A 17,866-nucleotide genomic window follows, 5' to 3' on the forward strand; every position below is an offset into this window, starting at 1 on the left:
TGCAGAAATGTTGAAGGGTCTCATATCTGTCGGCGTACATTTTATATGGCTTGCACATATAAAAAAATATCAGTTTTTCAATAAACTGATACATTTGATTCAACGTAGCATGGACATCATCTGAGAGGAAAACTTGTAACTACTTTGAAACCATGAATCATCTGAATGAGTATGTAGCATGTGACTAGTTCATGTCTTGGTTGCAGTTAAATTGACATGACTACATTATTAGTTCAAAGGAACAAATATTAAATAACTGAAAAAAAAATTAACAATAATCACTTTTCAAAACTTGGAAATTGGCATGCAGTCTAAGCAGTTAAGGTTCAGATAATTTTGTAGCATTGCGCATTTGAAGGAAAAAACAATCGGATTTGAACTTGTTGGAATGAAGAAATCTCTGTCTGGTTCCAAAGAACTCTGCACCTAGTGTCAATAGCATGAGAAGCAAGGCTAGACTTATTCAATTCTACATGAATTAAATAAAAATTAAAAGCAATCTGATGTCTAATGGGTACAATGAAACTACCATTCAGAAAATTAGGGATTAATTATTATCCATTGGTCAGAGAATTTCAATACCCCACCTTAAAGGAACATCTCAACAAATAGCACAGATTCTTCACAAATTCAATATATACATTCCCTTCCAACCAGCTCAGGATCTGTATTCATTCTTACTATACATATAAAGGATACACCTCTCCCCTTGCAAGGTGTGTATCAAGTACGAGGGTGGTCTGAAAAGTTCTCGGCCTAACAATGAAAAAAACGAATTTATAATTTCAAAATTATTTTCATTTTTCAGCATAATCTCCCTTAAGACTAATACATTTATTCCAATGATGCTCCAGCACCATTATCCCATCCATGTAGTGGTTCTCAGTAATATCTGCAAAATACCCCTCTACAGCTGCAATCGCCTCTTGATCCGAAGAAAAATGCTGACCAGTGAGGAAGTGATAGAAGTCAGAGGGAGCAAAATCTGGGGGATCGGGTGGATGTTCCAACAATTCATAGTGCAGATCCCTTAATTTTCCCATTGCCAAAACGCCTTTGTGGGCAGGTGCATTGTTCTAATGAAAGATGATTTTTTTCTTCTGCAAACTTCGTCAGAAAAAAAGATCAGAATAATATTCCCCGGTTATTGTTTTATCCTTTTCAAGATAATTAATAAAAAAAAGGCCTTTAGTACCCCAAAACACTGATGCCATGACCTTTCCTGCTGATGGAACCGACTTTGTCTCCTTTGGTGCTGAACAACTAACTTCTGTCCACTGTTTTGACTGCTGTTTGGATTCTGGTGTGTAATGGTGAATCCAAGTCTCATCCATAGTAATAAATTGATGCACAAAATCAGTTTTATTCTTGTTGAAACACTACAAGCACTGTTCAGAGATTTTCATGCGAGTGCGTTTTTGATCTGCTGTGAGCAAGTGCGGCACCCATCTTGCACAAAGCTTTTTTATTTGCAATTCTTCATGCAAAATATATCCTACATGTTCTTGTGAAATGCCCATAGTCTCAGCAATTTCATGCACTTTGATTTGCCAGTCATCAAATACCATATCGTGCACTTGATTTGGACGTCCTTCATATGGATCATCTTCAAGGCTGGTACGGCCACGTTTAAACTCGGCAGCCCATTTCTTAATTGTTGAAAACAAAAAAATTGTTGAAAGGAGAAGAGTGCCCATAAACGTTTATGAACTTCGAATGAATTTCTTTTGGTGTTCAACCTTCTTTTGCAAAGAATTTTATAACTGCAAGATACTCAATTTTATCCATTTCAAGGGACACAGACAACAGTTTTGCATTAGATAGCCGTATAAAACAAATTACTTAATAGAATGACTTGCAATTTCACATGGATGCTTATAACAAATGTACCAACTAGGAAAAAAAAAACTTGCTGATAGTGCTGCCATCTGTGGTCAAGGCAGAGAACTTTTCAGACCATCCTCGTACCTTCTGCATGTGTTTTTGCTACTTTGTGCAGAATGGCTGCTCTGCTTTGAATCCAATAATATCAAGACTATTGCATTTTTGGAATCAAATTCACCTGGCCTTGCTTCTCATGATGTTGACATTAGGCACAGAATTCTTTGTAACCAGACAAAGAGTCTTTCCTTTAAACACTGCAAAATTATCCGAACCTCTTCAAGTTTTGGGAAGCGATTACTATCAAATGTTCATAGTTTTTTAAAAGGTTTTTTAACATGCAGAAATTTTTACATTTGTTCCTTTGAACACTAATAGTGTAATCTGTCAACTCTGCTGTGACCAAGACATGAGCTAATAAGCACATGCTACATGATTCATGTTTTGAGTGTAGTTACTGATCTTCTTGCTGATGATGTCCATGTGACTTTGGATGAAATATGTCAGAGTTTTTGAATAAAATTGCTATATTTTTTCTGCATGTGTGAGCCACATAAGTATCTACATTGGTTTCTAAAAGCTTAGGACAAACTCTATTTTTACCTGTGTGTGACAAATTTTCATGACTGCAGCCAAATGTGGACATAAATTTATTGCGAGCATACTAATAAATTATATTACACAAAAAATGTATTATAAATTTTGTACAAATTAAATTGCAATACATTTTTGCAAAAGTAACAAATTTTCTAAGGAAATAGTTAAGGAATTAATGTACAGTGCTTACAGAAAACTATGCAGAGACACATTTCAGTATTTCACCCTGAACCGTGATGCAGCTCACACAACATTGTACCATGCTTAGCACCAAGTGCCTCATGAGTTTTTGAAACAAACTGGACTCTTCCTCCTTCAGAGCAAGAATAAGGACTTATTTGTTTTCTGGAGGGGAATTTCGAGCAGGAATGCATCTCCCTATTGCATCCAAAACGTGTTCTATGGGGTTGAGGTTTAGAGAGCATGCTGGCCACTCGATTGGATTAATATTCATTTCCAGAAGTAATGCCATTGTTTGTGTATATGATGTGGTGTGGTAGTGTCATCCATAAAAGAACTTTGTTGCAATATCGTTCACCAGTCATTGTCCCTTTTTTCAACACTTGTAGCTCAGTGCATCTATTAAGCATAATGCCTGTCGAGATATCCACATACCTGCTCTTAAATGGAACAGATTTGCAAGTTGACCTACCGTTGTGTGTTGATTATGTTTTGCTGTTATAACCAAAAATCTGTCTTTGTGCTCCATTGTAGAGCAAGGGCAACCTCTTAGCAAACATCTGGAACACATTCCATTGGTTTGAAATGTTGCCCAGAGTCTATATGGAGAAGAATTATTGAAAAGCTAGAAGACTGCAGAATTACTAATATTACCAGAGAGTTCGGAATCTCCCATATGAAATCTAAATGATGTCTTTGAGGTATTACAAGACATCCCAGTTTGCAACTTTATTCCTTCATGAAAATAGCTTCCTTCAAATACAATTTGCATAGCCTTTTACCTGTTGAGTGCTACGTGCAACCCCATTGCACGTGATTCAAAGATTTGAATGCATACCCATTTTCTACTTGAAATCAGTTATACAAATTGCCACAAGGTGATTCATCTGAATTTTGTGGTTGTAATCTTCAGAATAGTTCTCTTAAAATGTTTGAAAGCTTTATATTTATGATCCAACTCGTGCAAGGTTGTAAACCTATAACAGTAATCCATTGGGCTGGGCTAGAAGTGAAGTAATTCAGAAATCTTGCTTTGAATACCAAATGTACTTTGTGCCATTTTAGACTTTTTGTAAGTAGAGTAACAAATCATTTACCAGACTGATCTTCTTAATGCTCTTTTAAACAGAGTTGGAATTTTTAGGCTCTCATCACTCGTCTTAGTATCTCCCATAATGCAAAGCACATCTCCTTGCGGACATGTATAATGCTATACATTAAAGGAAGGGCCACTACCTAGACTGGTTTCGACCTTTATTGAGCTCTCATCATATAGGTAAATATGACTTCTCCATTGCTTCCACCTTGGTATTACCACCTCTGGGTCTGGCTCCCACTGACGATACCTCAATAAAGGTCGAAACTAGTTGGAAGCTTGGGTGATGAATGGCAATGCTGTAGCCCATGAAGTTAACTGAGGCACGGCTGTATCTGTTACCCTCAGATGACATATGAGCAAATGAGTGGCTCTGCTTGGTGGTAGAGCCAACGCTGAGAGTTCTTCTCGGTAGCAGAGTTAGCCTGTTACTGAGGGGAACAATGCTGAGTTTTTGGAGTTTGACCTGTACTTGAACATTCAAAGGTCGAAACCAGTCTGGGTAGTGGCCCTTCCCTTAATGCATTGCATTATGGAAGATACTAAGACAAGGAGTGATGAGAGCTTGTTCCACCTTTACCATTAGTTGCCCCAGTCTTGAAGATATTTCTGGCGCAAACTTTGTTTGCTTACACTTGGATAAAGGATTAAACTAAATTTAATATAGTGTAACCAAGTGAAAAAAAACTTTCAACATCTTTCTCTAAATCCAGAGTAATTTAACAAGGTGAGACACCTTTTGGCAACTCCTATAGGTAAATATGACTTCTCCATTGCTTCCACCTTAGTATCATCACCTCTGGGTCTGGCTCCCACTGACGAGACCTCAATAAAGGTCAAAACTGGTCTGGGTAATGGCCCTTCCCTTAATGCATAGCATTATACATGTCCACAAGGAGATGTGCTTTGCATTATGGGAGTTACTAAGACAAGGCGTGATGAGAGCTTGGTCCACCTTTACCACGAGTTGCCTCAGACCTGGAGATACTTTAGGCACAAACTTTAATTACACTTAGATAAAGGATTAAACTAAATTTATTATAATGTTGAATTTGTAAGATGGAAAAAAAAAATCCGAAGTGAAAGAGGCAACATTTGTGGTATGTTTAGGCCATAGTAATCACAAGAAAAGCTTTGGCTATTGTCAAAAGTAGGACTGGAAGTAAAGAATTATTTACAGTGAGAAATAAGAACAGGGTTGATTTTTCTAACATAGAAGTTAGTTAACAAGGTTATAATTGGAATAAAAGTTCTGTATTATGTTAGAATATTCTGGCAATCCTTTACACAAAGATTTGTGTAAAGGATTGCCAAATGAGAATGCATAGTGTAATGTACCATCATTAGCAAAAGTGGATTGAATTTTAAGTCAACTAAAGTTCATTTGCAATCCAGTTGCAAAAATAAGATTGGGGTTCCAAATCTTGATTAGATGTGCTAAATATCTCACAATTAATGAATGAGAAACTATGAGACCTTTTCAAAGATCCAATGATAAGAAGTAAGAAAGTTGAGAGTAGTTTGGTCATGTTTGGAGCATGAATATTTAAATAAGTGCTTAAAAATAAAATTAATAAGAAAAAACATGCAGGAAGACCCTCAGCACAGTGAATGGTTGTGGAAATGAAAGGCCTAAGACAGCTGGACATACTTTACATACTTTACTTTACACTATGACATAGACAGATAGAAAAACTCAATAATAATAAATTTAGTTTAATCCTTTATCCAAGTGTGAGCAAACAAAGTTTGCGCCTGAAAGTATCTTCAGGACTGGGGCAAGGTAGTGCAACACCAGGACAACTCCTTGCAAAGGTGGAGCAAGCTACTAACACTCCTATCTCAGTATCTCCCATAATGCAAAACACATCTCCTTGTGGATATGTCTAATGTTATGCATTAAGGGAAGGGCCACTACCCAGACTAGTTTCGACCTTTATTGAGGTCTCTTCAGTGGGAGCCAGGCCCAAGTGGAGATACCAGCCAGAAGCATTAGTAAAGTCATCTCTACCTCTAAATCTCTTTCTCTAAATCCAGAGTAATTTATTAAAAAGGTGGCACACCATTTGGCAACTCCTATAGGTAGAGATGACTTTACTAATGCTTCTGGTTGGTATCTCCACTTGGGCCTGGCTCCCACTGAAGAGACCTCAATAAAGGTCGAAACTAGTCTGGGTAGTGGCCCTTCCCTTAATGCATAACATTAGACATATCCACAAGGAGCTGTGTTTTGCATTATGGGAGATACTGAGATAGGAGTGTTAGCTTGCTCCACCTTTGCAAGGAGTCATCCTGGTGTTGCACTACCTTACCCCAGTACTGAAGATACTTTCAGGCACAAACTTTGTTTGCTCACACTTGGATAAAGGATTAAACTAAATTTATTATATTCTAACCAAGTGAAAAATAAACTTTCAACACTCAATAATAAGCTTTAAACCTAAATGTCCCATTAAAGTTGTTGAGGAGAAGAAATTTCAAGAGAGCTACTTGAGTGGAATCATACTAGTTTATTAGTTTAGAGGTTTCCAATTAGAATAAAAGTTAGCTGTTAATAAATTTATCTTAATTTCTGTAATATAAAAAGAATATAATTTGATGACAGATTTCTTGCTTTAGGAATAGGTTGGATATTGGCTTATTTCCAAGGATAAATACTGGTAGAACAGAATATAAAATTGCAACACAAACCTTCAGAACAATGTGGCCAAACTAGAAATATTTTTGTATCTAGACTGGAAAAATTTCTTTTTTATTCAACCTCTATGGAAGTTGAAGCTTAAATACTTACTGAAAATGTGCATGAAATCTTTAAAAGGGGAAAAACTCTTTGAATAGTAAATTCAAGGGCAACTCTCAACTAATGCTATCATAATATTTTAGCAAAATGGAGGATATTATAAATCAACTATATTTTATAATCAGAGTTAATGAGAATATAATTTTTGGCATCAGAATTGCCCTGGTTTGTACTATTTAAAAGACACAAGCTCTGCTGTGTAGCCTGTATGTTTGGCTTTTATTAGTGCTTTAATTAGGTGGCATGGCAGTTGTTTCGAACTGTTAGTTTTCATCAGAGAACTGTCAAAAGTTATATTTTCATAAGCTCTCTGATAAACTTTCTAAAGTTTATATTTGGCTATAAATATGGCTGAATCCTCCATTTTAGTATGTTACCTATGCCAAAGTGAAGCCTTTGCCTCTGATTTCAGCCATTTTATGCTTTCAGTAAAGATTGTTAGCAGACATTGGTTGTAGAAGAGCTTGTTGAGTTGGCAGACTGAAATATTTGATTGTTATTGAATTTAAATTTCCCCCTCCCAAAAGACATGGTGACTTCAGAGTAATATATTCCCAACATTAATAATTACACAAACAAATTATACATTCTTCTCATTTTTACAAAAACAGTGTCAAACATTATCAACCATAAAGTGAATAAGGTTTAATTTTATATAAGGTAGTCCATACTTAACACATTCACACTGGCTGTGTTGCAAATTGGCCAGTATTTTTTTTCTCTCTTCTTCATGTCAATTTAACTAGCATTAGTAAACTATCTCAATAGTAAACCAAATCTCAGAAGTAATGTTATCTTATTTCAGGTCATGAAACTTATTTACTTTTAAAATATTCTACTACATAAGATGGATTGGTTTCTTTGCCTGGTGATGTACATAAATGCCTAGATATTTCAATTTTATGATTATATAATTCTCCATTATCCACAGAAAGAACAAAAAAAGTAATCATTAGTTAGTTCCCCCCCCCACACACACACCTAACTGGCAATATCAGAGTGTCAATGCCATGTGATCACTTTTAACAACTGAAGATTTTTATTGCTGTAGAAAGAATCATTTGCATTGTGTGGGCATGTATGTATGTGTTTCAATTACCAATCAATTCACTGAACTTGGAAAAATTCTATATACAGATGGTGAATACAAAAATTAAAAGAGGGGTAGAATTTCCATTCTTACTTTCACCATAGTCACTGAAAATGCAATTAAACATGTAAATAATACATACACACCAGTCATTGTTAGTTATAAAATGGTCATACAATTGATGACATTCTTGTAAAATTCTGTATCAAATAGGATTTATTGGCATATCTATTTCAAGATTTTGCATTTTTTTTGTTCATGATTTCTTATTTCCATAAAAAAATTATAAAATAAAAATAAAGGATTAGTAAGGTCTTTCTTGTATGGGAATAATCTTCAAAAATTCTTAGAATAAATTTTAGTTTTCAGTTATTTTGAAATAGACTATTAGGGAAATTTGCTACAATAAAATTTTTGTTTTACCCTGCAGTATAGTGGGGAGGGATTATGAATATTATTTTTAGAAAACAAGAAAAAGAGAAGGATAAATAATAATAATAAAAAGAAATAAACATATTGGCAAACAGCTTGTTGCATACCCTCCAATATGCAAAAAAGCAAGAAATGATTATCACATCTTGTCCCATGGGCAAATATATGATACAATTTGTATGGTTCTAGGGTAAACAGATGATCCTCCTTCCTTTCTCAAAGATCTGTTTCTTCATTGTCTTACTGAGTGTTTATTTTGTAAAACAACAGGCACCGATACTCTTTGTTTGGTATACTACGTAGATGTGTAAATGTAATTACACATTTACCTAGTACCATATGTCAAAATGTCACTGTTAAGATGAAGGTGCCAGGTATGACGTACTGTTGCGTACTGCCCCCCCGCCCAAAAAAGCACTGGTCTTACTTATACGTATTTTTGTGTGGCACTGAGCTAATCCCTACCATACCTTAATTTCCCTCTAAACATGCACTCCTCATTGAACTTATCTTCTTTTGTGCCATCCACACCTGTTATTTAGAACTGCCTTTTCAAATGAAGATGTCCTTGTATTGTGTTGCATTGCATATATGGCAAAGGTGACTCAAGCTTTGTACAGTTTTGATGATTGTTGAAGCACTGGGGATAAAATAAGTTAAGATTTTGATATTTGTCTCTATGATAGGTTCATTTTCAAAAGTATTTATAATGGATGTTTATAGCCATTCAATGATTAGTACTCCCTCATGTCATTCTTTCATTAAAATGCTGACTTTCTGAATAAGATGGAGAAAAAATATTTTAATAAGGTTATTTGTTGAGTCTTTATTATAAAATAACCATTAATTTATCAATTAATGGTTATTTTTGAGTCTTTCAAATTGCCCTTAATATACTCTCACACAGTCTTTTCTAGAATACAAAGTTAATTTTGATAATTCCTCTTTTAGTTCTTGTAATTTTTTAATAAGGAGCATTTGTATTCAGGAGTTGTATCACATCCAAGCAGTCTTTATTATATAACTACTACAGGTGGGGTGCACTGGTGTAACTGAGAAATGAATGTTTCAAGTGCTAAGAAGACCCTATGAAAACTGTGAAGGGGGCATGTAAATTCTTGAATATAACACTTCATCCTGTTTAGAATATGATGTTTCTAAAACACGACATATTTGGTATATCTTAGTTTTATAAGAGTTCCAGGAATAATTTTCTCCCTCTTAATTGGTTCCAGTTGGAGATTGGCAAGTAGATTCTCAATAAGTGACTAGTAAATTTTAGCTGTATTACTGAACTTGTGTGTGCATATACATGTTTATTTATATATATATATATCATACTTTTTAAACTGAAATTTTCCTTTTTTTTTTCCCCTGTAGGGGGGTCATTGTTGTCATTGGAGTAGCGGCATTTGCAGTGGCAAGAAATCAAGTTAACAAAGAACGTTATAAAGCAATGAAGATAAGAGAACACATGGCTATGTCAAATGTGGGAGAATATGAAAGGAGTTCAAGAAAGTTTTCAGAATAATATTAAATATATGCATTGTGCATATTATCCTAAGAATTTTGTTTCACTTCAGACTTGTGTGTCCTAAAATACCTTTAAAGTAACAAAGTAAATTTTAAAAATGGCTGCAGGTCCACCTGGTGTTCCCCCTTTGGATCCTTCAAAAATGCAATTAGTAGCTGATTTGGAAATAGAGATGATGTCTGACATGTATAATAGAATGACATCAGCATGTCACCGTAAATGTGTTCCTCCAAAATATAAAGAAGCTGATCTCTCAAAAGGAGAGGCAGTGTGTTTAGACAGATGTGTAGCAAAGTACTTGGAAATTCATGAAAGAATTGGAAAGAAATTGACAACTTTGTCAATGCAAGATGAAGAAATGATGAAAAAGATGCAGGAACAGCAACATCAACAGAAGTAGTTTTAGATCATGTATGAAATGTTAATTCAAACAGGACCAAATTATGGAAAAAGTGTGGCCTGTTTTTAAATATATTTTCAGTTATATGTATAGTAAAGATATGTTTTAATAGGAAATGAAATAAAGCAGGCAGATTATAAGTTCTATTTTTATTTTTGTAAAACCTTGCAATATAAATTTAACTTTCTTTGCCATTCAGTTTCTCCAAGACATGTAATCAATTTCATACCACAATCATCTTTCAAGATATTATTAATATCTTCAAGAACACTGTATTTCATTTTCAAAGTCTCCAAGTTTTGAAAGTTGGAGTATTTTAATTTTTGCATTCGTCTAGTTGCTGATTGGTAGCTCTTCCAACCTTGTGGTTCTAGTAGCATATAGTGTGACAGTTTAGATAATTTTTTGAGAAAACTTTTAAGTCCATCATCTCCATGATTAAGATGAATCCACATTGTCACTGAAAAACAGAAGACAATGTCAAAAACAGTCCGCTGATACTTTTTTAAATAGTCGAGAAAAATTTTGTCACTCTTCTCATCCATTATGTCCATGTGTACATAATCAATATTTGATGGAAAAGAATTTGTTTCTTTGGAACGTGTAATTAGAACTGGATCTAAGTCAATACCTAAGATGTGAAAACTGCATTGTTGGATTGACATCTCTTTGTCCACACTTCTTTGAGTCAAGTGTTTGTATAATCCAGTTGTTAAGTTCTGAAAGAAAATATAGATTAAGAAACTTGAAAATAAAGATGAACAAAACCACCTAAATAAATATTAAATTACCAACTCTTTGTAAACAAAAAAATTAACTAGAATACTTTTTCATATAAAACTTAATTTAAAAAATGCATTTGTTGAACTGGTAGATTTAAGCTTTACTAAACCTATGAGATAAATAACCTTATATAAAGCAATACATATAGTATACTTTCATTTGTCACATTCATTAAAAGTATGCATAAAGTAGCTAAAAAATGTGTAACATGTTCTGTAGTTTTACTAATAAGAATGTAGTTTTCTGTTTCCCTGCATATTTTCTTAACTTTAACCACCTCACCGACCATTATGGATCAAATACGGATATGCATACGCTTCATATCCATCACATATTTCAATGTAATATCAGTGGTATTAAAATTTTAATAAGCACTTTGCATCCATGATAAACTTGACATCTATAGACATCTTGGCCGGTAGGGTGATTAATCCTTTTATTGCTGATTTTCATGCAAAATTTGTCACAGCAATCATTTAATTCAGTTGAAGCTCAGTTATTTAAAAACGACATAGAGTAGAGAACCAAGTTTACTATCTCCTATTTAAATATCAGGTTTAATACCATTTTCCTTAAAATATGAAACACATGTAGAGAAATACAGTATCATTTAGCTTTTGACCTGATTTAACATGAAACCATCTACTTGTATGTTCATCAGCTATAACTGCTGATTTATAATTTAAGTAGATGGTTTCATGAAGCATAACTGAATGAACAAAGCTGGTATTGTGGAAAGCTAGTTGAATAAATTTGTATGGAATAAGAGAAAAATCGGTCAAAACAACACAGTATTACAAGATAGTTTTAACCAATTTTAATATATTATGTGATACCCCCAAGGCTTCATTGTGGGAGGGCACACTATTTTACTACAAAACTTACCATATTCCTTATTTAATCCTCCAACTATACACAATACCATCTCCTGCCCACTACTATCAATAGCATTTTGTTCTGTAAATTGAATGTGTTCTCTTGGCCAGGATGAAAAACCCAGAGTTTCTAGGGGGGGGGGGGTTGGTAGTTCCATTATGACAAATGGATCAGAGAGAATTAGATTAGAAATAGCAGTTGAACAGAGACCGAGAGTTCTGAGGAAAATGAAGAAGCAAATCAGTGACAATGGCAGAACAATATTAAAAACAAAGATATAAAAGAATTTGACATTATTAATATTCAAGAATGTACAGCTAATGGGCAAGAAAAAGACCTAGAGGAAGTCCTAGATATAGGTGGGTTAATGCCATTAGAATGTGATTTAGAAGATCAAAATTGGAGATCTGACATAACAGATTAATTTGGAAGCAATTCTGTTGATTAGAAACTAGCTGTGGGACATCTTAACTCTGTTGAATTATCAGTATTTGATACACCCCTTGAGGATTATACCAGAAAACAATGATAGAAGTCATAACATGAATTGATTTAAAAAAATTAGTTCACTGCTATGGAGTTGACTGTAACATATATTCAATCTGAACAGGAAACTTTTGTCTAATCTGTGATTGTCTTATTACCATGGTTTTTTTTTTAACCTCATTTCTAAATGGCACTTTATGCCACTAATAAGGAACATCAGCTGATAGTAAATAAGTTGAATGATAGCACTAATAAAACAAGTTGGCTGTTGCTCAAAATGTTTTAGGCAGCAACCAAAAAAAAGTATTTGATGGGAAAAACAGTTTAACATTTTCTCATTAAAGATGGGAAAAATGAATTCATCTTTGCTGGTGGCTAATTCAACAATTATACAGTCCAGTCAAAATATTATGACTATGCTCATTATTTCACAAATAGCCATTCCATATATCCCAGTGGAGTTGCACACTTCCAATATACAGGGTGTTCGGGATAAATTTGACAGTTTCGTAAGGAAAAAGAAAATCTTCTTTGTATCTATTAAATTTAATGAATTGACAAAAAAACATTACAGGCAGAGTTAATTACAATACTATCAACAAGATTTACTCAAAATAACCACCATTAGCATCGATCACAGCTTCAATTCTGCTTCGGAACCTCGAACAAGCTGATGCTACAGTCTTCCTGGGAAGGGCCGCAAAAACTGTTTTAATTTTATCCATTAACTGGGCTTTTGTATTACTGGAAGTGCGATTGGTGTCTTTTTCAACTGCGCCCCATACAAAATAATCCATGGGGTTAAGGTCTGGGGAGTTTGGAGGCCAAACATTTGGACTGGTGAAGTCGTAGAAATTTTCAGACAACCATTTTTGACTTTTCCCAGAGGTGTGGCAAGGGGCCGAATCCTGCTGCCATACATACGGCCTACCATTGGCTACCCTTGTTATCCAGGGCTTGACTACAGTTAGCAACTCCACGAACAAAGCCCGAATTCCAATGCCAGGGTTCTTCAACACCTGTTCCTGCAGATTTGCGAGGAATTCTGCTGTACGAACGCAATCAGATCGTCTGCTAGGGATCTTTCTTCTTGCTACACGGAAATGCTGCCACTGCTCGCTCCAAATCCAACTTCAGGTTGACAATGCTAGGGTGTTGTTTCTTGCAGGCTACACATCAAGCTTTGACCACAATTTGAAGTCCAACAGATTCAGATCAGGACTTCCAGACAGCCAATCAGATGATGATATGTGGTCAGGCACATTCGCTTCCAACCATCATTGTGTGATCCTCGCTTTGTGTGCAGATTTTGAGTCCTGGGAAGATCCACTGTCCATCATGAAACGAGGTATTCAGGGGCCATACCACAGGTTCCAGCATGGTATCTTGACACACTTTGGCAAAAGTTTTTTACCCCTTTCTCACAGAAATGCAACTTGGATCCTCCCTGATATGTCACCATCACTGACGTGGGGGTAATGACCTCTCTGAATCCTGGGTACTATGGCATGTGCTATGCAATAATCCAAGGCAATACACCCAGTTGTTTTGGTGGTATCTCTGTGTGTTGTTTGTATAACCACTGGAGAAGTGCCTTTGATTTTTATCACCCTCTGCCACATAAGTTGTGATGTTAGCAAGTGTCCAGTAGAACGACAATAGGCCCTCACCCCCAGATCATCAATTAGTACACGACATCATTCCACGAACAAAGCCCGAATTCCAATGCCAGGGTTCTTCAACACCTGTTCCTGCAGATTTGCGAGGAATTCTGCTGTACGAACGCAATCAGATCGTCTGCTAGGGATCTTTCTTCTTGCTACATCCTCGTAGTCACCATTGCAAGTCTCTAGTTCATGCCTGATTGTTTTTACTGTATTCAGGGAGCATTGTTTTGCAGAGAATGATGTCGTGTACTAATTGATGATCTGGGGGTGGAGGGCCTATTGTCGTTCTACTGGACACTTGCTAACATCACAACTTATGTGGCAGAGGGTGATAAAAATCAAAGGCACTTCTCCAGTGGTTATACAAACAACACACAGAGATACCACCAAAACAACTGGGTGTATTGCCTTGGATTATTGCATAGCACATGCCATAGTACCCAGGATTCAGAGAGGTCATTACCCCCACGTCAGTGATGGTGACATATCAGGGAGGATCCAAGTTGCATTTCTGTGAGAAATGGGTAAAAAACTTTTGCCAAAGTGTGTCAAGATACCATGCTGGAACCTGTGGTATGGCCCCTGAATACTTCGTTTCATGATGGACAGTGGATCTTCCCAGGACTCAAAATCTGCACACAAAGCGAGGATCACACAATGATGGTTGGAAGCGAATGTGCCTGACCACATATCATCATCTGATTGGCTGTCTGGAAGTCCTGATCTGAATCTGTTGGACTTCAAATTGTGGTCAAAGCTTGATGTGTAGCCTGCAAGAAACAACACCCTAGCATTGTCAACCTGAAGTTGGATTTGGAGCGAGCAGTGGCAGCATTTCCGATGGATGTTGTGCATGCTGCCATCGATATGGGGCCTCACAGACTTCGGGTGTGCAGATTATACATGTAGTTTGAATGTGCCGAAAGCTGTAAATGATTTACCGGTAGATTAAAAGTTTATGCCCTGTTCAAGTTGTAACAGTATTTATGGTTAGGCTAGGTAGAAAAGGTGATAGAACATTCCCCATCATGTCTGAATCCAGTTATTTTAAATCATTCACTATATGCTTTAACACAAGCCTCATTGTTATCATATAAAATAGTCATAATATTAATAAGGTTGTCAGGTATTCCATAAGTTCTTAGTTTTGTATAAATTTTGCTTATCAACCAAATCAAAAACAAAATGTGATCACAGATTTATGAAATTCTATATATTCTCAATGATCTGCCTCTGAAAATATTTGGTTCATGCTGCTTTCTCCCTTCTGAGTCTACTTTCCTCATCTCATGACTTGGTTGACCTGCTTATTAAGCAGGTCCTTTATCCTGATAGGTATAACAGTATAGAGGACCATATCTGGAATACAAAGAGCTAATTCCTCAATTTTCACACCTTGTACAAGTTTCTGGAGACTTTACCAACTTGGATAGAAAATATTTAGAATCTTAGTCTGCCAAATCACTGTCTCCTCACTTCCTTGTAGCATTTCTGAAATAATCTTGGCACCGTGCCAGCTATGGTTCTCTCAACTGTAGGCATTATACTAGGCAACAATATCAGAAATGCAATGATTTTAAAACAGAAACCATACGTGAATCAAATGACATAGAGAGGGATGTGAAAATCTGAAACAAATTTTGATAAATTAGCAACAGAAAGCCTAGGAATAAAGGGTAAATGGAATAGAAAAAGACTACAAAACTGGAACAAAGAAATTAAAAAAAAGTTACCAGAAATGGCTAAATTCCAAAATGCAATTATAGCGCAATTGCAAAACAAGGAGTAAGGGAAAAAACATAGAAAAGGATATATCTAAGCCATGAACAAAAAAAAGACTTTGAAGAATGGGTAACTTATTTCTGGACTGGTGATAGTGAAGTAAAATTTTACATAACATAGAATGTTGAAAGTTTTCCCACTTGGTTATATTACAATTTAAAGATGCCAAGAAATTACATTCTTGGCTTCACCCTTTATCCAAGTGTATGCAAACAAAGTTTGTGTGTAAAATCACTTTACAGAAATATGACTTCTGCATTACTTCAATCTTGGTATCACTTCTGGGTCTGTCTCCCATTAATGAGACCTCAATAAAGGTCAAAACTGGTCTGGGTAGTGGCCCTTCTCATAATGCATAGCATTATACATGTCTGTAAGGATATGTTCGTTGCATTATGGAATGCAAATACAATTGACGTGATGTTATTAGCTTCTATACATGTAACTTTGTTTGCGCATACTTGGATAAAGGATGAAACCAAGAATATAACGTCTTGGCTTCTTTAATTTATAAAATAGAATGTGAGAACTAAAAAAATACAATAAGATGGAAAACAAAGAAGAAAACAATATAAACATGAACATATATACAAAAATTCAGGCTAAAATTTAATGAAAGACTCCTAAAATTCTTTAACATATCTAAGCATCATATGCAAGATCAGCATATCATTATGCTGTTCTTGCATAGACTCAATTTTCACTCTAAAATATTAATTGTAAAGCAAATAGAATTATTTCAAGAAGAAACACACGTGGCTTGATTGATTATGAAAAAGCCTTCGATTAAATTAATAGACAAAAATATAAATGGTCTGGAATTTTGGAAAAGATCCAAACTCTTGGGGGAAAAAAGTACTGGTTATTCCAATTTATAAAAAAAGGAAATAAAGATGACTGCAATAATTATAAGGGACTCAGTCTGCTAAATGCAGGGGTACAAAATATATGCAGGACTTAAAAAAAAAAACTAAACAGTATTGTAGAGGACAGACAGAAGAATCTGTTCTTCCTCTACAATGGATTCCAAAAAGGCTGATTTTGCATAGATTCAATTTTCACTCTGGAAATATTACGTGACACCTCCAGGAAGTCCAAAGACTCATTGAGGGAGGGCACCTACTCTCAGGGGCGAATTCTCCATGCTTGCTGTGCAAGCTCATTAATTGAGAAAGAAGTAATATTTATTTGTTAATAAATGCATGCATTTATAAGCATTCCATTTAGGCTTTTATTTTTGTAGACAGAAGACGTTTTAAGCTTGCGCGGCAATAATTGAGCTTTGCGTTGTGTATTGAAGGCTGATGCTTGCTTATCTAGTCAAAGCTACCTTGGCTTGCTTGGTTGTAGGAGCTTCCAGGTCCTCACGGCAGCACTGTGATTTCATAGCCATTTTACGTCGTCTCACTCTGTTGCTTAAATACAGGCCATACACAGTCAACGTAGCTCTAGCCAGTGAGCTTCAGCCAGCCTTTACAAGTGTGCATGTTGCTTGGGAAAATTAAGTTACAACCAACTTTTTATAACGATGTTATTGACCAGCTCATAAAGAAGAACCGTAGAGTAGAATTTGTATTCAAGTTGCTAAATTGAAAAAGATAGAATGTCATTTGTAAAATAAATGTTGTATTTGTATGATTAAATGTACATAAATTTCTAAATATATAGTTTGAAATGGTCAGTAATTCATTATTCCACTAATCAGACTTCAATCACACCACTCCCTGAATGATAACAAGAGCAAGCGTGAATTTCAAGACCAGCATACTCTACATACTCTACCCTGCCTACTCTACACGTCTCCACCAACTACAACGAACCTCAACCACACGAACGGCATCTACTGCCCACTACTACTACTAGTATTTTAACAGACAATCACAAACATCCATGGCAGGATTCCAACCTGCAGCCTTTTGGCTGGAGAGCGGATACACTAACCACTTGGCCAACTAGGCTGGCATATTAATAATTGAAAAGCAAAGAAACACATGGACTTTATTGATTACAAAAAAGCCTTTGATTAAATTAATAGACAACAAATTATGTAAAATATCAACCAATCTAAATATACCAAACCAGCTCTTACAATCTCTTCAAGAAATATACATAGGAAATAAAATAGCCGCCAAATTAGAACAATTATCAGCGAGGGTGTACTGTATCACCTCCACTTTTTAATCTAATATATATATATATATATATATATAAAATCAGAGGCGTAGTGAGGCTGTGGCCAATGTGGTCCCGGCCATAGGCACT

General features: G+C 35.4%; 2 protein-coding genes across 2 annotated transcripts in view; one reads left to right on the top strand and one right to left on the bottom strand.

The window, feature by feature from the left end:
* The window catches only part of Tim10 (translocase of inner membrane 10), a 34,724-nt gene extending 24,574 nt beyond the window's left edge, over positions 1-10,150 (top strand). Inside the window, exon 2 of the mRNA XM_090408828.1 lies at positions 9,457-10,150. Coding sequence (XP_090264954.1) covers positions 9,708-10,010 — 303 coding nt within the window. The 5' untranslated portion in view covers positions 9,457-9,707 and the 3' untranslated portion in view covers positions 10,011-10,150. The remainder of the gene's footprint in view (positions 1-9,456) is intronic.
* Positions 10,141-17,866, bottom strand: part of LOC150109525 (RNA 5'-monophosphate methyltransferase) — a 38,825-nt gene continuing 31,099 nt past the window's right edge. The window contains exon 2 of the mRNA XM_090408816.1: positions 10,141-10,729. Within this exon, the coding sequence (XP_090264942.1) occupies positions 10,160-10,729 (570 nt within the window). The 3' untranslated portion in view covers positions 10,141-10,159. The remainder of the gene's footprint in view (positions 10,730-17,866) is intronic.

Source organism: Typopeltis vanoorti, chromosome 2 (genome assembly GCF_054136105.1).
Source record: "Typopeltis vanoorti isolate ZY-2024b chromosome 2, IOZ_Tvanoo_1.0, whole genome shotgun sequence".
Taxonomy (NCBI): domain Eukaryota; kingdom Metazoa; phylum Arthropoda; class Arachnida; order Uropygi; family Thelyphonidae; genus Typopeltis; species Typopeltis vanoorti.